The following is a 25,291-nucleotide window of genomic DNA, read 5'->3' on the forward strand; positions in this document are numbered from 1 at the left end:
CAGATCATGGAGAGCAGGGAGGATTAGGGAGATTTCTTACTCTCTGTGACTAAATAGATAAGTTAACAATATATTTTTTATCTTCTAAAGAGGGACATTTGGGTAAAATGGCCAATCTCTTCTGTTTTTTCAAATAAAGGTCTTATTCTCTCTGCATTTGATTAAATTAAGGCCACTATTTCATACTTGATGGTATGTATCATCCATAGTTTTCTTAATGGGGTCAATTTTATTTAGTTTCCTCTTTTCTCCTCAAAGATAGACAGTGCATGCTGTTTTGTATCTATATTTTGCTGGTACTATATATGTATTTATATCCATATTGCTCTAATTTCTTACACATTGTACACAGTGCATAATATATTGTATATAGTTTTAGTTATAGTTTTAGCGTTCAGCTGGTTCCAACATGCATCAAGCAAACAAACCTGACTCTTTTTCTCTCTTTCCCCATTGGCAGTGGTCACAGAGGGGGAGTGCCGCCGCTCTCTCCTGGCCACTGTCTGGTAGCACAGACAAAGCACACACTTCAGGATCAATTCCAAGCACAACCAGGGCTAAAAACCTCTCACAAAACTATTCAGTTTCCATAAAAAGCTAAAACAAAAACATAAAACTATAGTTCAATATGATTTTGCAACAAAAGTAAATTACAACATTTATCAAAAAGTTTGCCACTTGTTATAAAGAGAGGATACATACAGTTTGGAAGGTTAAAAAAAATTCCAAAATCTGTAGCTATGATTTTTTTTTCCTCTAGATTTAAACTTTTGTCCTGTTTGTAGACAAATTACAGTTTTGTAAATAGTGGCCTTACAAGTCAAGTGACCTTCACTACCATTACTTTCATTCTTGTGGTATTTACAACTATTAAGTTCTTATTTAACTTATTTCCAGTACATTTTGTCTCACAATTTATTTTCATGCTTTTTGGCTATATTATTACTGATGTATTAGGACCATGACACTGTTTGAATTCAAGGTCAAAGTTAGGCTCCTTCAGTTTTGATGTAAAAATATATTACTCATACAATGTGCATAAGATGACTGTATACTTATATCACCTAATTACCTCTGCCAAGGAGGTAATATTTTCATCCATGTCCATTTGTCAGTAGGTTGGTTGGCTGGTTGGCTGACCTTTCAGCAGGATAACACAAAACTTTGGTGTAGAGTGGATCTCGGCCCATAATAGACCACATTAACTTTTGGTGTCAATCCGGATAAAGGGATGGATCGAGGATTTTTTCGTAGCCAATAGCGTTAGCGCAGAATGTGAATTATGCTGCCCGCCATGCAGCTACGTGTCAAGTAGCAGACTGTCTGATCAGATCACCAGGAGCTCCCAGTGAACACCGCTGATTGAGCCATGGAAGGGCTGGCCAAACATGGCCCAAGCAGGACCTCACACAGCATTGGAGACCAATAGCTGCCACTTTGACTACAGGGTATATAGTAACAAGGTGGTTTTCTTGCCGGATTCTCACTTGGGAACCCGGGGCTAGATCAGGTGACCGTAACTCTTGACAACTGTGTTATTTCTCAAAGTTCAACTGTCAAGAACCTTGGTGTTACTTTTGATTCTACCCTCTCTTTCGATCAGCACATCAAATAAATTAGCAAGATTGCTTTTTACCACCTTTGCAACATAGCTAAAATTAGATACCCTCTTGTCTACGGCTGACACAGAGATCCTGATTCATGCCTTTGTTTCGTCTAGGATGGATTATTGCAATGCCTTATTTTCTGGTCTGCCATGTGAGAGCACTAAAAGTCTTCAGATGGTTCAGAATGCTGCAGCTAGGGTCTTAACATGTAAAGAGAATTTGATCACATTACACCAATCCTAGCCTCACTGCATTGGCTCCCAATTCATATAAGATCAGACTTTAAGGTGCTGCTGATGACATACAAAACTGTACAAAACACTTATTGATGGATATGGATCATCATACCCTGGGCTCAGCTGGATCATTGCTCTTTACTGTTGCCTTATATCTGTATTTCTGTAAAAGTTGATGCCTCTTCACTCTGATCTTTTCTGTTTTACTTCTAATTATCCAGTGTGGCCTGCCCTCTTCCAGGTCAACATGGTGGAGAGGAGGTTGTGTGGCTTGGGCACCACTTGGCGATGCCTCATCCTGCTCAGTCCATCCACACACTTTACATATGTTATAATTTGTATCAGATATTCTGTCAATGCAACCTGTAAACTTTGATTTTGTTGTTCTTTTCTGTACATGCGACATGTTTTGCATGCCTGTCCATCCTGGGAGAGGGATCCCTCCTCTGTGGCTCTTCCTGAGGTTTCTTCCATCTTCTTTTTTTTTTCCCCTGTTAAAAGTTTTTTTCCCCTCAATATGCCAAGTTTTTCCTCACTTGAATCGAGGGTCTAAGGACAGAGAGTGTTGTTCACTGTACAGATTGTAAAGCCCACTGAGGCAATGTGATTGTGATTTTGGGCTATATAAATAAAATTGATTTGGTTTGATCTTTTTCAATACACAAATAACCACATTCACAGTACTTGATTCCCTGTTGTCAAACTGGCCACAGTTGGTCTCTGAGTTTGTGTTTGGTCTCTAAACCGGGTTCTTTTGCATCAACTACAGCTATCAATCACAGAGGGTTCAGGCAGAGCAGTAGGAGGGACATTAAAGGGAAAACCAGAAAATACTGTCTCAATAAAATATGATGCACTTTCACCCCAATCGATGAATAAAGTTATAAATGTGTGTTATCTACAGTAATCAGTGAGGCCTGGTCCCTGAAACAATCTAATCTGTCAATCTAATCAATCTAGTTCTGTGACATTCACTCACCGCTTAAAGTGTAAGATAGATTAATGGGTGGATGGCATGATAAAATTGGCTGGTTCCTGCTTACATAAGCACACCTAACATGTTGTTTTACAGCACAAAGACATGGCTGGATTTTGATATTGAAATACAAAGAAATTGCATGATTTTTTGGCAAATATTGTTAAATAGGTGCACAATATGACCATTGATGTGACCTGAAATGGTTAAAATCAATGGCATCTTTCAGTACAGCTCTGTTTTAACAGTTTCCCTATTTATCAACCTATTATTATTCCACAACACAGTAGAGATTATGATTCCAACTGCATTGTTTTGTTGTCCCAATGGTAGACTGTTACAGATCTGGTGATCTTAAATTATGATTAAGCAGTTATGGGTGGTTTCCATTTTAGAATAATTCTGTGCTATCAAGTCTGATACTGAATTAGATTTGATTTAATTAAAGGGTACTGTTGGGGCTTGGCAGAGATATGTGCTCTACTGAGTGCCATTCTAGTTGCTAATGTCACCAAGGGGGCCCTCAACCAAAGATTAACTGTATTTCTTTATTAATAACCTCTTCTCTATGGCCTCTTCCCTAGCCTCTGATTATGGGTGCCCTATAACCTCTGTTTTTGTTCAATAATGAACAGAGTTGATGCCTGCGCCTGTGCCTGCAATGTAAAAGGATAGTGTCTATTACCTTGATTTCTGGAGTGGACTCTGGTCTGCGGCTGTGGCTCTTAGTGTATTCAGGTGGCTGACTCCCAAGCTTTACCTCTGCCTTCCTGTGAGCAGAGCGGTGGTCTTTAGGTGTGGAGCCATCATGACAGTCAGAGCGAAACAGGGTTGGTAGTAGCGGTGACGGGGTTGCCTCCCCAGGAGACACCGGTGACATAACGGGGGCACTGACCGGACGAGTGGATTTGTTGTCTGGAGTCGACTCAATGGCTGTGGTGGACAGAGAGGAGAGACAATGGCCTCACTTCAAAAACAAAACAATACAAAAGAAAATTGGTATCTGCAGCTTTTAGAAATATTGGAAACTTTTTGAAACAACTGTGATGTAATCTAAAAGATAAGTTAACTTCATGTTTGCTTGGCCTTGTTTTGTATTTGCCCTCATGATATCAACTGATCATGAAATTATAATAATGTCCATTCATTCATCCATTATTTTCTGACACTTATCTGAGTCCGAGCCACTGTACACAAGGAGGCCCAGATGTCCTTTTCCCTAGCCACATCCTCCAGGGGCCTTTTTCACAAAAATGATTTGCGAGAACTGCCTGCTCACAGATCGCAAATGGTGGCAGTGTCACGTTTCAAAATTGATTTTTCACTCACAAAATAGATTTGAGTATCCAAAAGGACTCTTGCATGGTTATGCATGGGACAAATATATAGCATTTGTTTTGATTGTGCCAATCATTCAAAATGAACAAGAGGAAATTATTTCATGTTGCAAATAACAGCTTGCATTTCAATTTCAAGTTCAAGTTCTTTATTTGTCATTCTCATAATACACACTTATCAAAGATGTAAGTGAAAAATTGTTCTCAACAGCAACAACATTCAGCAGACAAGACACCATGAAAGGAAGGTCACGAAAAAAAAAAGTCCCTAGATGACTTATATAACAAAAAACAGATGTGTAAAAAACATTTATGGCAGTGCAGTAATAAAAACAGTAATAAATAGTACAGTTTAGCATTAGTTGTGTATGTTCTATAGCCAACAAAGCCACAGCACTTACCTAATGTAGGAGGACATATATTAGACACACTCAACACTGTGACCTCCGTAACTGACTGAGCTCTGCTCTGAACACCATCATCTCAGCTCCTCTGCAGGACAAGCTCTCCCAGCTGAGTGTGCCTGACTTGAGTGCCTGCAGGTGGATCAGTGACCCATCTGACAGGAGGCAGCACGTGAAGCTTGGGAAACATGTATCTGACTCCTGAGCCATCAGCAAGGGACCCCCCCAAAGCTGTACCCCTTCTACTCTGCTCCTCTCCCTGTACACCAACAGCTGCACCTGTAGTCACCAGTCTGTCAAGGTCTCATTGAAACTGAATCTTAAATGGGAGCTGAACACGAGCTGAATAACCAAAAAAGCCCTGCTGAGGGTATACTTCCTGTGACAGCTTAAGAAGTACTACCTGCCAAAGACAGTGATGATACACTTGAAAAGAAGGTAATGCTTGCACACTAAGTCCATGCCTCAAATTACCTTCTTTTCATCTACAAGATTACCTGACAGCCTTTGTACAGTAAGTGGTTGAAAATAGCAGTGGTCCTGTCTTAAGTGATGGTGGAAGGTATCTGTTTTGTTCTGCTTCCAGTGCATTCTAACCAAAACATTTTGACAGAAAATATCCCAGGTTGTGCCAAGAATAAAGGAGATGCAAAACACCAAAAAAATTACAGGGAATTCTTTAGAACAAAATTTTGTTTTGAAAATTTTGTGAAATTCTCCAGCTTTGTCTTGTATGAATCTTAATTTTATCTGCTCTTTTGGCAAAACTGCCATTTTCAAGACAAAGAGTAAAAACACATGAACAAGGCATTTAACAAATCAAGGAAACCTTTTTATTTTGCAGGGAGTCTCTGAGTCAGAGTCTCTGAGAGAGGGATACTGCAGTTCACCTAAGACTCTGTCTGTCCTAAGACCTATGGGAAGTGCCGTCTTGTCCTCCACTGCACTGCCTCAGATCATGCCTGAAGATCACTAAGGATGAGACAGTGGCCTGTATCGCACCGGCATTCACAGTGGAACACTGGACATTAGTGTGATGGGGTGTACTACAGAAAGGGGACTTAGTGAAAACTCTGTGACTGTGTCACTCAGGATGTAATCACATCCTGACACACACACACACACACACACACACACACACACACACACACACACACACACACACACACACACACAGACGACACAAACAGCACTGTACCTCCATCCAAGCTGCGTGAGTTCCTCTTGCTGGAAGAGCGCTGGAAAAGCGGTGCTGGTCTGTCAATCAGAGAGCTCGCCTGTCTGGTCTGAGCCTGAGTGCGACCACTGTAGCGAAACTTAGAGCCCAACGCCAGGAATTTCTTAGGAGTGGTGACCATCTCAGTGGAAGTCAGCCTGACCACAAAAAAAAACATTGATACTGATCTTCTTATTTGACTGTGCGACCGCCAGCTAGCAACCATATTCAGTAAAATGTCCACCATGCAGCCGTGTTGACAAACTGACTTAAAGAGCACAATACCTTGGGAATCACAAGCAAACTCCAAGGCACTATCTATTTATATAGCACATTTCATACGGCAGGCATAGACTCAATGTGCTTAAAAATACAAAAAAATATGCATGACAAAATCATATCCACTACAATAAAATACAATAAAAACATATAAGATGGGAAAACATATATAAAATCATAAAAAATTAAAGCATAGAATAAAAATTAATATGAGAGGGTAATACTATTAAAACGAATCAGATAAAAAGTATTATTATTGAAATTGTTAAAAAGGAATAATAATTACAACAACAACAACAACAACAATAATTATTATTATTACTATTATAATAATAATGAATCTTTAATATTGGTAACAGGTAAGTGCTAGCTGTTAATCAATATTAGACCTTACAAACAAACTCTGATGCGTTTCAGCATCAAGCCATTCTCAGGGAGTGCCTTGGAGTTTTCTTGTGATTTTTATACCTACATATAAACCTATTGGAGAAGTCCAAGTGCTTCTACCTTTACATTTTTAATAGATACAATATCTCACCTGAAGAAGGTGTGATGCTCCACACACACTTTCCACAGCTTCTTTGCTGCCTGATAATTTGGTAGTTTGAAGCCAATTGCACTCTCATACTGTTCCACCTGTTGAAATGAGAAACAAAAATCTCATAAAAACAAGCAGAATGAAATCAGCTTTATGGTTTCATTTATGGTTAGGGTTGGTTCAGTGTTTCACCATGGGCAACAGAATGAGTGATGAGTGAAAAAGCTTTTAATGTCTCAGCTATTCAATCATAAATACAGTAAAAACATGCCTATGCGTTTCAACAGGGAAAGTATAAAATCTTCTTGGCCTTTGAGCTATTTCATATAGGTTCGCAAATAGTCATGTGATCAGTATGGACAAATCAGTAGTCACCTGATTAGTATAGGCAGTTAAAGTCACATGACAGATCATGTTCGGGTTACATCTCAATTCCTAATTTGACATTTCCTTGCTCCTCATTTATTACTTGAGAGCAACACTCCTTGCATACTGTTTTCTGAATGAGCAACAAGTTTTACAGGTGGATGAAAATGTGTATAGTGAAATCACTGTACCTCAGAGGGTCTTATTTTGATGAAGAAGCTGCTGCGTTTGTATGAGACCTTGAGGACTTTGGGCCAGGGGAAACGATTGATCCTCAGTTTGTCTTTGTAAACCATCAGACCACTGGAGCAAACCCCCAGCATGATGTCAACACCATCCAGATCCTGACAGAGACACCCAGAAAGACAGAACAAAAGATTTCCATCAACTGTCAACAAATTACGCAGATTTCAGAGTGCTATGACCTTCTGAGGAAACCTGAAATGGACAACAAAGATGAAGAGAGATCTTAAATGGGTGACAAATGACAGGCAGTATTAAGGTGTGTATTCCACCACAAGACAAAACAGCTTCAGTCCACCTCCTACTTGATGGATTTTAAAAAAATTACCATTTTTCCGAGTGATGTTTTGTTTATGGTGGTGGACTGAACTGTGAATGCCATCCGGGGGTATAGTGCTATTTGTTTAAGTACCGGTGTGCACCTAAGATGCGCACATGCGAAGTTTGGCTGCACCAAGTCAAACCGAGCCACGCTGTTTCGGGAGTGTTTTCGGGTTGTTAATTTATTGCTGGTGAAAATGCAATATTTCCTGTAATGCTGCCTCACAATAAAAGCTTTAAAATGACTTAAAATGGGGGGCTTTTATTGTGAAGAAGTTATAGGAAATTAAACATGTTTTTAAGTGAAGGGGAAATTCTTTTTCACCAAATTCATTCATTCTTTTTCACAGCACAATCAACAATCGGCTCCCTAGTTTTGCTGACATTGAGCAGACCACTCTTTAAGATCATTGATTTCATCCCAATATCTCATTGTTGTTTGTAAAGCGGCTGTTGATGGTGGTGTCGTCCCAATCTTCACAATAAAAAACTCTTCAAAAGAGTTTTTTCAATGTCTGGGAGTGCAGTCATGGATGTACAGTGTGAATGAGAAGAGGCTGAGCACACAGCCCTGGAGGACTCCATTGTTGAGCACTAAAGTATATGAGGTGAGACCGCCAATCTGAACTGTCTGGGGTCTTATTGTGAGGATGTCCAATGTCCGGTTGCAGAGTGCAGTGCTCAAGCCAAGCAAATGTTTAGTTTTCAAAACAGTCCTGATGTAGGTGTTTTTAATTCTCATGGTGTGTGATGACTGAGTGGAGGGCAGTGGATATGGCTCTGTTGGTTCTGAAAGCATACTGTTGAGGGTCCATGCTGGCAGGGATGTTGTCTTTAATGTGCTGGAGAAGCAGTTTCACAAAACACTTGAGAAAGACTAGACAAAGAAACTAGATCAATTTAGGGCAATTTTTCCTCTGCTCTCAGTACTATTACCTTTACTCTGGTAAACAACTATAGTGAAGCACCTGCCAGAATACACACTCATTTTTTGATTTTTCAGAATGTTCCTTCACTCTCAGCCTCAGTATGACTAGGGTTGATGTAAATGTTATGTGACAGTTCCATTCCATGTAGAAATGCAGCTATCTATGATGCATCGGATACATAGTTCATCTACATTTCATATCTTCTGCTTTTCACTTCATCTTCAGGTTGCAACTACAGATTGCGCAAATTAATTAGGCTTCCATTACAAACTATTTGTGCCTTATGAGCTATTAAAAGGTGATCAGTGATCTGAAATTAATCTTTTGAGTTTTTTATTATTATTATCTTGAGTTCAGTTCTGTTACTTGCAAATGGTGTAAGTGGATTTGATAAGAATTTCAAAGAGATCAGGATTCTGGAAGCTGATTCGATACTGAAATTTTAGATTCTATAAAATGCGATCAAACCTCTCTACTAGGAATCTCTAACCTAATAATTTTCATGCTTTTTCAGCAATAATTGTGAACATCATAACTGTCAGTTCAATATTCTTTATCTTTATTTAAATGGATTACTCTATCACTTCCTTAAAGTTTTCCTTATCTCAGAATCAGAATACACCACAAAAAGAAAAGTTGTCTTGTACTGTATTTTTATCTGTAGTGCTCACCATCACCCACAGGAGGGCGGTATAGTCCTCTAAAATCCCTCCCTCCATTTTAGCTTAAATCCCTACCCTGATGCAAAGAGTGTGACCTGATTTCTACTATAAAACCTGACATGTCACATGTTTACCTACTGTCTAGACCTGGAACACACACTTCTATGATGCATAACAAATAGACTAACAGACAAAGCTGCAGAGCCGCTTGATTTGTTTTTGTTGTCCTTTTTGTTTTACATCTGTACTGTACTGTCCACATAGAGCACTGGAAGGCTGAACCACATTCACATCCATACTGTGTGTGTTGGAGGTTTTATTTGATCTATGAAGCACACTTGATTCTAGAGTCACCACAGACAACATTTTGTGCTCACCTTGGCCTGATGAAGGTCCACTCCGTACATGGAGAGTTTCTTGGCATTCTCCAGGAACATAAGGTCTGCTTGGGCCGGGCTCATTGACCTGCCACAACACCACAAATGAAAGTCATATTTTGATTGGTCATGCTAATTTAAGAGAGAAGTCTGTTCAATAAGGCTCTAATCACACCAAGGCTTGTCGATACAGGCACAAGCAGCTTTTTTGGCAAGGGATTTCTAGCAATGCGTCTTGGTGTGATCAGCCACTCACTGTGGCTTACAGACTGGATCACTGTGAGGTATTCCAGATAGACGACCTATGGTTGATTTGCATTGTAGAGATATGTGAAATTTGCTGACTTGTTTTTTTCTGTTGTCATTTATAACACACAATAGCATTTTAAGAGATACAGGGCTGAGGTCAGGTTGAGGGCCCCTCCTCAGAATTTGCAGGCCTTTCCCAAAAAAATCAAAGCATGAAAACCATGGGCCATCTTTTGCCTCTCAGTTAAAAATCCAGTCTTGTTATTTAGTTCAAGCATTTTTACTGTTAGGTTGATTTTGTTTGGTTCCGCTCTGACTTAAATTACGTACCAAAAGGAAACAGCCAGAGGACAGCCATTTATTTTATTGCCTGTTAGTGATGTTTCACAGTTTCATTGTTATGCAGTCAAAGTTCTGCATAGTTTTCTATTAAACACTCAATTGAACTGATTATGCTAACAGGTTGTGTATCAAAGTGCTATTACCATAATATGGTTTATTCATTTTGTTTTACTTATTTGTGAATGCACAAATGCTACGAGGATAAGTATTAAAACAGTTGAGACCAGCTCAACCATGATGTTTTTTCTTCCCAGGCACGGGAAAAGTAGAATGTGACAGTTATGACAACATTAATACAGCATTTAATTTACATATGTGAAATCAATTTTGCGATTTTATTGGTAAAAGCAGGCTTAATTAGGGTGAATTTCTCTGGTATTTACAAAATCTCTTTGGCTATGTAGAATCTATGAAAGTGTAAGGTAACAACAGTACATCTCATGGTACTTACCTTGTCTTCATTCAGTATTAAGAAAATATTTTGCATATTTCATACAAATGGGTTACAGGGCAGGATACACTTTGTGTGTCATTTATAACAGGTAATTACAGTAACGTTCTATTTATCATGCCCTTAGTTGTGCTGAAACTACGCATACTGTATGTTTCAAAGAATCAATGCACACTACATTTTACGAGCAGTGATAAGGTAATTGTGGGTTAAGTGCTGAGACATTTGCAGACCACAGGCAATACACATGACAAATAATATCCCTCATACTCGCAGCTGTATGGTGACGTTACATGTTGAGTCCCGCTCTTTTGATCGTTATTTTAAATCATTATTAATACCACAAGATAATACACAGAGTGGTCAGGTGGTGTTATGCACATTTCTCCTTGTTTCACTCAGAGTTGCTTGAACTATGACCTGAAGTGACAAACTGTGACGACTGCGGGTCATCAGTGAATGTTATTAGTGAATCGGTCCACTCAGCTATCTTCCATATTATTGTTTCTGTTGTATTCATTGAAAACTTTACAACATTGCTTGCCTCAATTAACTACATTTATCATCAACACTGATTGGGATATCCACATTAAACATGGCAAATTTCTCCTTTAAACAAGAACATGTACAGCACTGTCGATTATACTTTTACTTTAGATATTTCATTAAATTTTGCTGATAATATTTATGTGTAAAATTTTTAGGGTTTGCCTTTTTACATAACTTTTACTTTACTAGGTAATGTATGTGAACACTTCCAACACTGTTTTACTGCAGCAGTGTTCTGACCTGTATGTATGGTGCAGCTCCATCATTTTGTCCTCCAGCTCCTTCGTCTGACCCTGGGCCATTTTCATCTCCTTAGCGTATTCACTGCCGTGCACCTCGGGGTCATACTCACCCAGCTCCGACTGCAGGGCGTATGAACCCAGCAGGGCCAGTGTGACGAAGGAACAGGGAAGTCGGCCCTGCAGGATGTCCTTCCGCAGCTGGAGACACAGATAGTACCTGCAATGCATAAACAGGGATCAGATGTGCTGTGTATGGAACTTAGGTTTTATAACAGATAATCTTATTTGGAGGCTTGTACTGGGTTCGTACTGTACAGAAAAGGCTAGTCAGTGGACTTTTGGTTAAGATTTTTGTCAGCTTTCATAATTAAGTCACCTCTTATCTCTACACCCCGGTAATGGTTGATTACAATGTTTGATCCACATGGGTTAATTTTGATATTAAAAGCACATAGCAAAGATTCACCCTATTTATTATTATTATTGTTCTCCTGCTTCGGACCATATGTTCTTGGCCACACATAATTAGGGCCCTGTGCACAGTGAACACCCTAAGGATGACAAGTTATCAAAAGTTTTTGTCTACATCACACCGCGTTCCCATGGAAGGCACAACGAATTTTGAGATTTCGCCACAAAACAGGAAGTTGTTGTCAGTGTTAGGGGAATGCAATGAATGCTCGTAACTTCATGAAAATTGGCAAACATGTCCAAAGCAGCAAACATTGCGATCTGGTATGGGTCATGGGTGTGGGTATGGCTCTACAGCCTAGAATATTTCAATGATGGTTCCCCCACAGTACTTTACCTACATGTATGAAATTTTGTAGGCATGTGTATTGCATCAGCATTTAGGGTTTGGTGCCATACCCTAAACCCAACAGGAAGTCAGCTATTTTGAATTTAGTTTTGACTGTTTTGCCATTTACAGGTGATGTACTGTTTTGGACTCCTTCTACACATGGGGTCAGTGCACAGTGAACACCCTAACAATGAAAACTTGTTAGAAGTTTTTCTGCTGTAACTCCACTGTAAATGGTCAAATCTGCCCAAACTTCACGTTTGATAATAGTCCCGGCCTGTACACATTAATATGCCAAAACTCAGTTAGAGTCATAGCGCCATCTAGCCATACTTTTATATACTCATCTTAGGAGGCTGACCAGATCCACCTGAAATTTGCTCAGAATCATTAAAAAATATGAATGTGAGGACAATTGAAGCTGCAGCAACAGGACTGCTCTGAGTGCAGAGACTGGCAGATGTTCAGAGACTCTGCCACACAGAATAACAGCAACAGCAGCTTGAGGAATGAACTTCTTTAGTGATGTCATACAGTATACCAGCAAATGTGTTGATGTGGTGATCACAAAGACAGTAAGATCATTTCCCAATTAGAAGGCCTGGCTGAATAGAGAAGTGAGGGCTCTATCCAGAGCAACTAGAGAGAAACTGGTTCTCCAGCACATCAGAGACAACATTCCTGCCAGCATTCAACACAATCTCACCCATGAAGCTTATTGGAAAACTAAACACTCTGGTGTTTGATATGAATGACTAAAGTGTGAATGTGTCTGCATACTAATGAATAGCAAGGCTGTACATTTACTGTTTTGCACATACCACTGGAGCTACAGAGGTGTAAAGTTTTGCAGCACAGGCAACAAAACTGTAGCAAGACTATACAAGTATCAGGTTAAGTCAATTATAGTTTGAGAAAATTACAATTTCCTTGTAGTTGTTCACTGAGAAATTCTGGTATTTCTTAGCCTACCTCAAGCTCCTGCTCTGGGTCCACTACAAAACAGCCTTCTTTTGACGGTGCTTTTGCTGCTTGTAGTCTTGCAATCTTTATTTAGCTAATTCTTTATCAGTGATGAAGTTGCTTTTCTAACTCTCAGGGAACTAAGCATAATGTAGTGATCTTATGATGGTGTGGTCACTTTTGGCCAAAAAAGGTCCGAGGTAGATGCAAATAAAATCACGCATTCACTCCTAAAAACACTGAATACTATGTTAAATGTGATGTTAAAATCATCACACCTCATCTGGAGATGTTAATCATTTTCACATTAATCTTTTGATGCAACAAAATTTGGTTTGTAGGTAGCAGTTGACAAAATCACTCGATCCCATGCAATACCTTGTAATGTCTTCAGACAGCTGGGCTGGATCCGGTGGGTAGAATTTCACATTGAAGGTGAAATTATAGTTAGCACCTTGAGAAGGAAAAGGAGGTTGTGATGAAATAACTGTAAACGTGTATTAGAAACATGTAACAACAGAACATTAGAACAGAAGGTGTTCTGCTCACCTTGTACCTGCCTGCGGATCTCCTTGGTCAGGTCCATCCAAGTCTAATAAAAAAAAAAGAGGTATATAGCATTAGGTTTGCACGGACAGTGTCAGAAGTCCTTAAACACTGTTAAACATGTTGATCCAACCATCAATGATATTTACATACAAAGAACTGCCTTTTTCTTGTCTTATGGAATACTGAGGTTGGGACTGTTGGATTGATTTATTTTTCCTTTGGATAGAGGCCTGCCCACGGCATTTCATTTCACAAGAGGAACTTGCTGCAGGTACATTTTTACAATGGCATTATGTGCGAGTTGTTCGGTGTATTTGACAAGAAGAAGTGAGCATGCTGCATGTACGTTTGTGTTTATTTGCTGTACTGTTCTTGTACCTGTTAGCTGCCCTCTAATGACACAGTTGCTGCTTGGGGGAAAAGTATGAGCGGCTTTGAGTGCCTTGTTTCTGTATATTTTTTTAGTTTTTCATGGGCTACTGTATTTCTGTCTACCCTTTTAGAGATTGTATTATTTTACTTTTTAACACTAGCTCATTGCAAATTTTTAATCCAATATGATGGTGCCCAGAGGCATTTTATTTACTGGTGCTTACCAACCTCGGTGCTTTAGATGTAGGTAATTGTATTATCACATAACTAACTTGCAGCCAATTTCTGTGCAGTTTAAACATTCATTAAGTTTTGTGCCTTGGGCAAAGCAGACAGTCACACAAATAGTCAAGTAATCTGAATGTAAACATAAATACATTATTTTTGTAATTATAGCAGGAGAAATAAATAATAAAGGACTGATTCTGGATCAGCACAATGGAGAAAACTAGTTGATTACTGGAAATGGTATCAAATGTTTCTGCGGTTTATCTGTGTGCTAATCACATACCTGAATAAAGTCTTAAACAGTGTCCCCTTCACACCATGCATCAGTGATGCAAAATAAGTTTAATAGTGGGCATAACTGCAGTGGTTCTGTTACATTTGGGTCAATTGTAGGAAGTAGTTCTCCGGTTATTTTGTTAGTTTGGAGAACACAATAACATCCTTTGCATTTAAAGTGTTCCATATATCATGATCGGTCAGATTCTGTGGTAGATATTTGGTGCTTGGTGTTTGTTTCTTGTTCTGTTGTGCTTGCAGGATGCATTGAGAGGCTGGGCAGAGCTTCCCGCTAACCGGAGCTGCTGTCACACGTTCACCTGCAGCAGGTTGGCAATCAGCGCCTGCTGATAAGCCCTGCTCTCCACACTACCTGCTGCCAGATGATTTCATCAGTTAGATGTGGTACATAGCTCCTGCTAGATCCTCGTTTTGTATGACTTCTAGTATTTTCATGTTTCTCTCTTGGAGATCTAACATTTTTCGTGTTCTCTCTACATCCAGTGTTCACCTGCAGTCCAATTACAGTGTTTCCAGCTCCAGCGTCCAGCTCTCCTCACCTCTGCAGCCAGCAGCCTTACCCTGTGCTGACCGGAGTCTCAACTCGCCACGCTACCACCAGCGCCACTGTGAGCTACCACACCTACGCCTTCACATGCCCAGACGGGGACACCTTTACATGCAAAACCCTTGCGAAGTCACTAAATTACCTTATATCCTACATCCTGCCTCATTGTCCACTTTTGGGTCTACACTCCACCAACCGAGCGTAACACCATAAGATTGTTATGTGTTCTCTTTTAATCATGTCATTTGGCATCTAAATAGGGAAAAAGCATTTTATTTAAGGAAAATAGGCTCACAATTTTCAAGAATCTTAAAGCATGCAACACCAAACAGCTTCTGCTAAATAGAAAAGTCTAATACAGTCCCCTGCAGATTTCATCAGTAGGTTATGCAGTAAATTATGTTTGTTTATGGTGTTTTCAAACTTGAAATAATCATGTCAATAAAAAGGTGAATGAATGCTCTTTAAATCTTCCCATAATGAGGTCCTCAAATGCTTCTTTTGTCCAAGCAAAAGTCCAAAACCCATATACAAGCAGCAAATCCTTACATTGCAAACACTGACCATCTAACCAAGTGAAATAATCTTATATTTAGATACAAAATATTGTTGCTCTTGTTTTAAGTATAAATAATTAACTAGTGATGATTCTTTGACGTGATTCAAGTAAATGTCACATGCCTTGTCTTTGTCTTATTTTAACTAGATACAAGGGAAAAGTCTGCAAAAAGTCCACAGACTTATTTTAAGCTTCTTCAGTTCAGTTCTTAAGAGGCTTCTCTTGGATGAGAGGTGAAACCTCTCTGAAACAAGTCCAGTAGCCTACAGTACAGCACTTAGAATTACCATGACCTGGATGACTGAGAACCTTCATCAACAGAAATTACTTACTTACTTAACTAACCTTGGAAAAGTTATCAGAGCCCTACTTATTTATACTCCTGTTGACATCTTGTCAAGTCAAATTTTCTTATTGCACTGGCAGATAATTAGAATTTTTTTAAATATATCTTCTCAAATCAAGCATTTATTTCTTATATTTAGATTTTTGCAGTGTACATTTAAGAAGCTGGGAACAAAAAATGTTGACATTTTTGTTTGAAAAATGACTGAAAGTAATAATTGGTTGTCAAAATAGTTGCAAATTATTTTTCCTTTTAAAGGTGCAATATGTAAGAATTTAAGTCAGTGAAGTCAATTTTATTTATATTGCACCAATTACCAACAAAGGTTATCTCATGGTACTTCCATTGGAGCAGGTCTAAAATATTAATTAATTTACCCCATGAGCGCGCACTTGGCGACAGTGATGAGAAAAACGACCTCTTAAGAGGCAGAAACCTAGGAGCAGACCTTGACTCATGTTGGCCAACCATCTGACTTGACCAGTAAAAAAAAAATCAAAAACTAACTCAACCTTTTAGTATTAGATCAGTGTGCTAGGTACTTAACTTACTCACTGAGGGGTGATGGAAAGAAAAGGTTGTATGGAACGATTTTTTTGGCACCATCCACAATTTTTGACAATGGAAATACAAAAATTCTAATGCTAGGTGGAAATGAGACTTCACTAGTGACAATTTCTCACCTTCATGTTGGGTGTCTCCCAGATGGCCAAGCCATAGTAGTCTTTTTCCAGCAGGTTGAGGTGGTCACACACCTTCATGAACAGCTCCTGACCTTTGGCATGTTTCTGACACACACACATAGACAAAGTGAACAAGACACAAAATAATTAAAAATTATAAAAATTAACAGGAGTCAAATTCCTTGATTGTGTACACATACTTGGCCAATAAAGCTGATTCTGATTCTGATTCTCTGTCCCATAGGCCTTTCTCTGTTATTCATGGAGGTGCCTGCTCCTGCACTCATCTCTTTTGTGGAGTCCCCCAAGGGTCTATTCTGGCTTTCCTTCAATTCACTATGCTACCCCTGGGGCAAATCATGCTTAGACATAATATTGATTTTCATTAGTTTTGATCTGTAGTGTGTGAAACTGTGAATACAAGATTAATAACTGTAACTAACAGATGGTAGTTGTTGACATGGCTAAAGTTATCAGCATTCCTTAATAATGTTATGTCATGTCTTCATAATAATGAGCCAACAGCAAGTTATAACTCGGAAGCAAGGCCAACAAAAATTGTTCTGTCATAAGCCAGTTGTTCTTCTACCATCTGGCAATACAGAAGTATTCAATGCTGCATCAACAGACTACAGAGCAGTTTCATTCCTCAGGATGAGACTCCTCACTTACTCCTTAATGCTCTGCTATAAAGTGTTTTATGTTTTAGTTTTGTCAAATTACTGCATGTTTGCCAAATAAAGCCATCGTAAGTCGATGTCAGTGGAATTTAATGTGCTGTCTAATTACAGTATTATTTGGAATTAAGGGAAAAAATAGCATCTTAATTTCTGATTGCATGATCTTGTAAAGTAATATGTAATATAAATCAAGATCCCCTATTTGGTTTCTAATTAAAGTATAATTCAGTATAATATTGTCTAAGTACAGTATATCTTAGATCTAATAAGGCATTATATGAGGTGTCTAATTACTGCATTATTTAGGTGTATGGTTGATAATTAGGGTTTTTCTGTGTTTACTGTCTAATAACAAACTATTTCTTTCATTTTTGTCTAATTTGACACAAAGTACAGTTTATTACGTCTGATTAGTGTGCTTAGAATATAACTGTGTTTGTTTACTGTCTAATAAAGAACATAGTGTTTCTAGTTTTTGTCTAATTTAATACAAAATTAAGACTTATTACATCTCATTAGTGCACTCTGAAATAAAGTGCATCCTTGTAGTACAATTGGACTCCAAAGACCACCAAACACATTGAGTTAAAGAAGTATCGCACCACTGGAAAGATTGTGATAGAACTAGGTTGTCTATGCAGTAGAATAGAGAATAGAAAATCGTTTTGAAAGTTTTGAATACACTGCACCGCACAGCTAAACAGTACACTAAAATATCTTCCTGAAAACGGTAACACTTTAGGTAGACAAAAATGTGAGTAGTTACTGAGGAGCGAATAAGGAATGAACCAGGAATGACTTGATAGTTAATAAGTCAACAATTAGGTACTTCCTGAATAACTGTGATCTGAGGACTGTATAGTATATAATGATGAGTTACAAGAGAACAGACTGGGAGAAACTAGATTTTTGAATCATTAGGTAATGATTAGTTCATAAGTATCAGTGAAACCACATACTGACCACTTTCTTCATGAGTTGTTCCTCATTAACTATGAACCAACTGCTGAGAGGCACCAACTAGTGATGACTCATGAATTACTATACTAATTCATTCATTAAATACTAAATAATTTAAGCAGTAGTGACTGTTTCTGTGCACCTTCACGTAAAGTGAAACTTCATACTAAGTAGTTACCAAGTAGACTCATCAAATACTAACTACTTAAGCATTAGTTACTCTTTTTGTGTACCTTCATTCAAACATAATACTCAGTAATCTAATTAAATACTTAATCTTTAGTTATTCTTTTCATGCTCCCCTCAAATTAAGTGACACATAATTCTGAGTATACTCAGATTAATCATCACCTCATGATAATGACAAGTAGCTACTTGTTTTTCATTGGAGTTCAAAGTTAGTTCTTTATTAACAGACCACTGATGGCAGGATATCAAAATATTTCAATTATTATATTCACAACACAAAAACAGTAATTTTCATGTCCAAGTCATTAGAGATGCTGACGCCTTAAAAACAAATGTCTCCTGCCACTGGGATGAGTCAAATTTATGTCCATTAAAGCAAAATGTATATGTTTTCACTTGGTGTCTCACTCACTCAAAAATAGAAGTGCACATTTAATAAAAAGCTTATTTTCAGGTTGTCAGGCTTCTTATTCAATGCAGTCCTAGGGCTGATTGGTTGGTGCAAGGGATGTGTTAGGATTGGGGCAAAGTAACCTGTCTCTCAAAAGAGTAAGTTGCCTTGAGGGTGAGAAGGGCAGCTCTCTCTCTCAATCCAACGTCTATGCTCTTTGTGTCCATGGAAGCAGGCATACAAAGATGCAATACAATCTGTAGTTCGAACAACAGCCCATGTAGGGAAGATTAATGTTGATTTGCATATACTACCCGCATTGTAATGTCACAAAGCTGGTTGAGTTTCCCTCTAAACAGTGTTTCCAGATTTAGCTGGCCTAGCATGGATGTTGCTAACAAACATCTAACAAGCTTGATGACGCTTGCACTCAATAAAGGGAGTAGTGTAGACTTCTTTACCAGAAAGTTGTCTCTTGTCAGCAGTAAGGTTTTATAAATAAGTGACAAAAACTAACAGTGGAGAAGATTTTAATCAATTATTTAAGGGAGTGCTTCTGCCAGGTTGCTAATAGCATCTTACTTCTGTTCCTCAAAGCATATGACTTGCAGTTTATCAGACCCAAGACCAGCATAGCTACACCAAACAGGATCACTGCCCCTGGTACATGATTACCATAACACAAAGCCAAGTGAATGAATTCATTCATTCATTCATTATGACAATAATCATAATCTGTAGCTCTAATAAAAACATACTTGAAAATAACCCCAGTGTAACACTGAAGGCTTTAACACTGATTGTCTTATTGTTTTCATGTTAACACCAGTGTTGGAGAGTAGTGACTAGCAATTAAGCTAGCAGTTTAACTACATTTTGCAGGAACTTCATGGTAGTTCAATTATAATTCAAATACTTACATTTGTTGTGTAGTTAACTACTTAAATAGTTTGGGGCAATACATGGAAAGGAATTATTTTTAAATTTTTATTTTACCATTGCTGCTCTATTGTTATTGAACCCCCTTTGACCAGCCCTGCCCCCTTTTCTTCATCCTGACTGCTGTAAAGGCATGCCTGGGTAATGCACTCATGACTTAGGTGCCAATTAATCAGAAATATTCATTATTCCTATTTATTAGAAATTGTTGAAAGAAGTTGTCGCATACTATTTAAGAAGTTACCTGGCTAACTGATTTATCCTCCTTATTCCAACCTTTGGTGTCTGACTGATGGACAATGTATATAAAACCAAAAACTAACATTTCTTGCATTTTCCAATGAATAGTGGGGAATTTTCTTTTAAAATTATTACACTTTTTTTTTTGCATTTTCCATTTTTGTACATTTGCTTTCACACCACAGACACACCACACCAGAGTCCGCTTGACAGTGATCTGAGACCCACCTTTTCAAGTGTACTTGGTCCAGTTGTTTGGTCTGAACCAGGGTTCCATTCGACAGCTTTCACACCAGCCCAAACAATGTGTACCAACCTTGAAAACGGACCAGGGTCCATTTTAACTGAACCGAACAGGTTAGGTGTGAAAGCATCCTTAATTGAGTTAATTAAATTTTTTGCTGGCATGTAACTTTTATGTTTAATGTTTAGTTATAATTTTGTAAACTGTCACCTGTACTTTGATCAATCTCATTTTTCCCTAGGGTAGCTTTGCTGTAGTTCAGCTTCTTCCAGCGTGAAGTAAATGGCAGCTTGTAAAGCTTCCAAGTAGCTTCCCCAGAACTGCGTAATAAAGTGGTTCTCAACATTTTTGAGATTTCTAGATTTCCTTTTCATTGATTTTATCATAACAGCTGTAGCCTAAAGAATATGTATTGCTGAGATTTACTGATTATTTCTCCATTAACAAACTCCATTTAAGCTTAACAAGTCCCCATTTTGAGTTTAAAATTTCAAGATTTCCCTTGTCTTATTTCATTGCCATTTATAATTTCATCTTTACAAATGCTTTCAGTTTGAGTATTTCCATTTAAGATTTTGTATAATTGCTTTTTCAATTTACATTTTTCATTTTAAGCTTTTTTTAAGACCAGATCATTTTGTAGTTTTGTCGTGTAATAAATAATTAGTTTTCTATTTTACATTGAATTTTAAAAATGACTGAATGTATGAATGCCCCCATTGAGAAACACTGGCTTAATACTTCTACATGGATATGATACTTTCAGGAGAAGCATGTGGATGCATGTTTTAAACATAAATAATTTAGCCAGTTGGAATGTATTTTTCATTGTTGGTGTGCATGATGAATGAAAAAGAAAGGGAAAATGATCTTACATCCAGCTCACACTCAAATAGCGCGTTGTCCAGCAGGGTGACTTTGATCTGCATGGTCTTGGGTCGGCGTGGACCTCTGGGAGCTTTGGCCTTCTCCTCTGTCAATTTCTCCTCTTTCTCTTCCTTACTGCATCCTTCAGGACCAGACTCCTTCTCCTCCTCCTTCTCTTCCTCCTTCTCCTCTTCCTTCTCCTTCTCTTTCTCCTCTTTCTCCAGGACAGCCTCCTCTTCTTTCTCCTTGTTGTTCTCTTTGTCCTCTTCCACCTTCTCTTCCTCAGGCTCTTTCTTCTCTACCTGGACAGCCTGACAAAGAAAATGACAATGCATTCTACACCCTCTTAATCATTCCTTTAGACAGATTTATGACTTGACTATAGGCATTAACACTACAAACTTCAATCTGTCTACAATCAAGTTAAACTGTCCCAGTGGCATGGATGTGCACACACATATGTTTGCCTTTATGGTCATTAAAACACTTGAGGGAACTAATGAAAACTCACAAATGAAAGCTCTGCAGCATTCCCCTTATACCTTCTCTACACAGGAGGGGTATTAGCCATGTTTTTCAGACATTCACTTAACATCATTCAACAGAATATACACACTTCTATTTCAGTTGACACTTTATGTGACAAAGCAGCAGCCAAACGGTCTTTTTACTATTTTCTTCTGTAATAAATGTGTGTAACTACTGAGATTGTGGGTTGGGCTCTCTGAACGCATCCAGGGACAGTGACTGAAGGACTTAAACTTCTGCTGCTGAACTGGCATTACGAGCAGCCCATGCAGACAGAATAGTGTCTTTTTTTGCCATCGATTATGTTCCTAATTGACTTTCATGACCAATATAATCAAGGTTTACAAGGTAAATGCACACTGCATGAAAGTGGTAAGCAAACTATTGATATCATGTTCTCCTTAGAACGACTGGACCAACTAGATTTATTTTCCCATGTTTTTATTGCTGGCCACAAACACAATCAGCCATTATTGAAAAAAAAACAAAAAACAGATTCAAGCAATGTTGAACAGGCCCTTGCATTCCCCTACACAATTCAGGACCAACATTCATGGTCTCAATGTAAGTTGGTTGACTAGGCTCTAAATCTCCACGTCTATCCAACATAGCGCAAAGGAGTTGAAAATCCCTTCCTGTGTCCACTATGTGGCATTAGAGAACATGCACTAATAACACATGATCACACAATGTAAATTTCATATAGCCTCAATCAAAACATATTTGTCAAATGTGGCTTGCTTCCTGATGCCAGTCAGTGGCACTATGGCTCAAGAATGTCACAGTTGTGATTAGGAGTGGTTTATCAATTACCACATAAAGTTTGAGGCTGATTAGATGAGACATTGCAGAGTTATTCACACTTCCTGTTTGCTGTGGTGTCATCCATCAGCCATGGCAACCTCGTTTCAAACATCAACAGATGCTATTGTATATCCAGTGAAGACGAATTGTAAATTCAAACTAAATCAAATAATTTTGTCATGCATGGTAGCGCTCTGTTGTCAACAGGTGGTGTTATGATTATGATTCAATATTGACTTGTACAAATCCTAAGGCCTTGATTCTCATCAAACATTTAGGGGTGTCCTGGAAGCTCATCTGGGAGACTGCCTACCATGTGTTGAGGCTGAGTCCTTACAACAGCAGGCCAGGTTTAATTCCAGCACTGGCCCTTTACTGCAAGTCACCCTCCCTCTCTCTACCCAATATATATATATATATATATATATATATATATATATATATATATATATATATATATATATATATATATATATATATACATATATATATATATGTACACCGATCAGCCACAACATTAAAACCACTGACAGGTGACGTGAATAACATTGATCATCTCATCACAATGTTCTACTGGGAAACCTTTGGTGCTGGCATTCATGTGAATGCCACTTGACACGCACCACCCATCCAAACACTGTTGTGGACCAAGTACACCCCCTCATCACAACAACACTACCCGATGGCAGTGGCCCCCCAGCAGGACAATTTGCCCTGACACACCGCAAACACTGCTCAGGAACAGCTCGAGGAACACAACAAAGGGCCCAAGGTGTTGACCGGGCCTCCAAATTCCCCAGATCCCAATCTGATCGAGCATCTGTAAGACGTGCTGGAGCAGGTCTGATCCATGGAGGCCCCACCCCCCAACATACAGGACCCAGAGGTTCCACTATAAAACACCCTGGTGCCAGACACCACAGGACACCCTCAGAGGTCTTAAGTCCATGTCTTGACAGGTCAGAGCTGTTTTAGCTGCACAAGGGGAACCTTCACAATATTAGGCAGGTGGTAATAAAGTTATGCCTGATCGGTGTATATATATATATAGATATAGATATAATTATTTTATTTTATTTTTTTTAACTTGTTAAGTTTGCTGCATGTTGTTGGCTGCCATGCCACATGATCAGTGAAACATAATGTGGGGGCTACTTTGTTTAAATTTTGTAGGGGTGCTTTCAAGCCAGATTGCCACACCCCAGCTTGTAAATTAGCTCAAAGTTTTTGAGCATCATAAACAAGTTGAGAAAATAACACACAAAACCCAAAATGGCTGACCCTCTGTCAGACAAACTCTCATACAAGGTTGAAATATGGTTTTAATGAAAAGATTAGTGTGTATATTCTGTTGAATGATGTTAAGCGAATGTCTGAAAAACATGGCTAATACCCCTCCTGTGTAGAGAAGGTATAAGGGGAATGCTGTAGAGCTTTCATTTGTGAGTTTTCAATTTAATGAAATGAGCCCACTGGCCACGCCCTAGCCCAATCACTGCAGGACCATGCGATTTTTGTAAATTCTTAGGTGTGTTGCAATTTTCCAGTTTTCAATCATCCCAAGCCACTCAAAAATGTGTAATTATCCCTACAAAGAGGCCCCCGCACCCTCAGTGCCCCAGAGTCCAACCTTAGCATCGTGTCATCCAATGCTTGTGTTCTGATAACATCACATGATGAAAAAAGATGCCAAAACATATCACTGTAAGAAGCAGGAGGCAAAGTCTCATGATGGTAACTTAGGCCTAAACATCAAACACGTTTTCAAATTCATCATTGACGCAGCCTATGAGAGAGCAGAAAACATTTGTAACTCACTGCTTGTCTCTTGATCTCTTCCTCTTTAGCTCTCTCTTTCATGTCTTAATGAAACCATAAGGACCATTAACGTAAAAGTCTGACAGAGAATACTTCAACCACTTCTGCATTGTCTGAAATGGCTTTAGATGTACTGTAGACAAAGATATACAGCACGCATGCTGACCTGAGCCTCAGCACTGCTCACTGAGTGCTGATCCAGGGCGACCTCTCCCTCTGTCCTCAGCTCAGGTTCAGGATCAGCGATGGGGGCTTTAGCTTCTTCTTCGTTGTCCTCCTTCTCTCCCGCTTCACTCTCACACTGCGAGCGCCTCTTTAAGAATGAAGAAAAGAGGCGAGAGAGGCCACGGCTGGCAGAGTTGCGGTTGCGAGGCCGGAGCTGCTCCTCCTCTGGTGAGGGCGGCTCGGGGTTCTGGCCCGTTTCCTCCTGCTGCCGCGGCTTCTTCTGGAGACTCTCTGCCTCATCTGTTGTCATGGCAACAGCCAGCTGTGGAGATTGAGGACAAAATCAAGTTAAAAAACAGAAACTCTCTCTCTCTCTCTCTCTCTCTCTCTATATATATATATATATATATATATATATATATATATATATATATATATATATATATATATAAATATATATATATACAGTTTTTAAAGAAAAGGAACTAGGAAACGAACTGCAGGTCGTCTATGCAGGTGCCCTCTTTCGGCAAGCCACCAGCAGAACTGTTGGAGATTTTCATAAAAGATGAATTGACCACTGCCTTATGTGAAGTTTGCAAGCTGCTGAGGTTGATGCTTACGATACCTGTTACAAGCACATCCGCAGAGAGGTCTTTTTCCTGCCTGAAAAGGATTAAAACCTACTTGAGAAACACCTGTGGACAGGAGAGACTTGGACACTTGGCAAGGATATCGATGGAATCCTTTGTAACATACGACCTGTGAGGAGCTATGTGACAGAGTCACTGAACGT

The 25,291-nt window shown here is 38.9% G+C and overlaps 1 protein-coding gene across 1 annotated transcript in view; it reads right to left on the reverse strand.

The window, feature by feature from the left end:
* Positions 1-24,805, reverse strand: part of epb41a (erythrocyte membrane protein band 4.1a) — a 45,605-nt gene extending 20,800 nt beyond the window's left edge. The window contains exons 1-12 of the mRNA XM_073463078.1: positions 24,497-24,805; positions 21,189-21,491; positions 16,671-16,775; positions 13,639-13,681; positions 13,468-13,543; positions 11,323-11,541; positions 9,492-9,579; positions 7,151-7,303; positions 6,594-6,691; positions 5,759-5,934; positions 3,505-3,752; positions 429-503 (exon numbers count right to left, since the gene is read on the reverse strand). Of these exons, the coding sequence (XP_073319179.1) occupies positions 429-503; positions 3,505-3,752; positions 5,759-5,934; positions 6,594-6,691; positions 7,151-7,303; positions 9,492-9,579; positions 11,323-11,541; positions 13,468-13,543; positions 13,639-13,681; positions 16,671-16,775; positions 21,189-21,491; positions 24,497-24,805 (1,893 nt within the window). The remainder of the gene's footprint in view (positions 1-428; positions 504-3,504; positions 3,753-5,758; positions 5,935-6,593; positions 6,692-7,150; positions 7,304-9,491; positions 9,580-11,322; positions 11,542-13,467; positions 13,544-13,638; positions 13,682-16,670; positions 16,776-21,188; positions 21,492-24,496) is intronic.
* Between the last annotated feature and the right edge of the window lie 486 nt (positions 24,806-25,291).

The sequence above is a fragment of the Pagrus major genome, chromosome 3, assembly GCF_040436345.1.
Source record: "Pagrus major chromosome 3, Pma_NU_1.0".
NCBI lineage: Eukaryota > Metazoa > Chordata > Actinopteri > Spariformes > Sparidae > Pagrus > Pagrus major.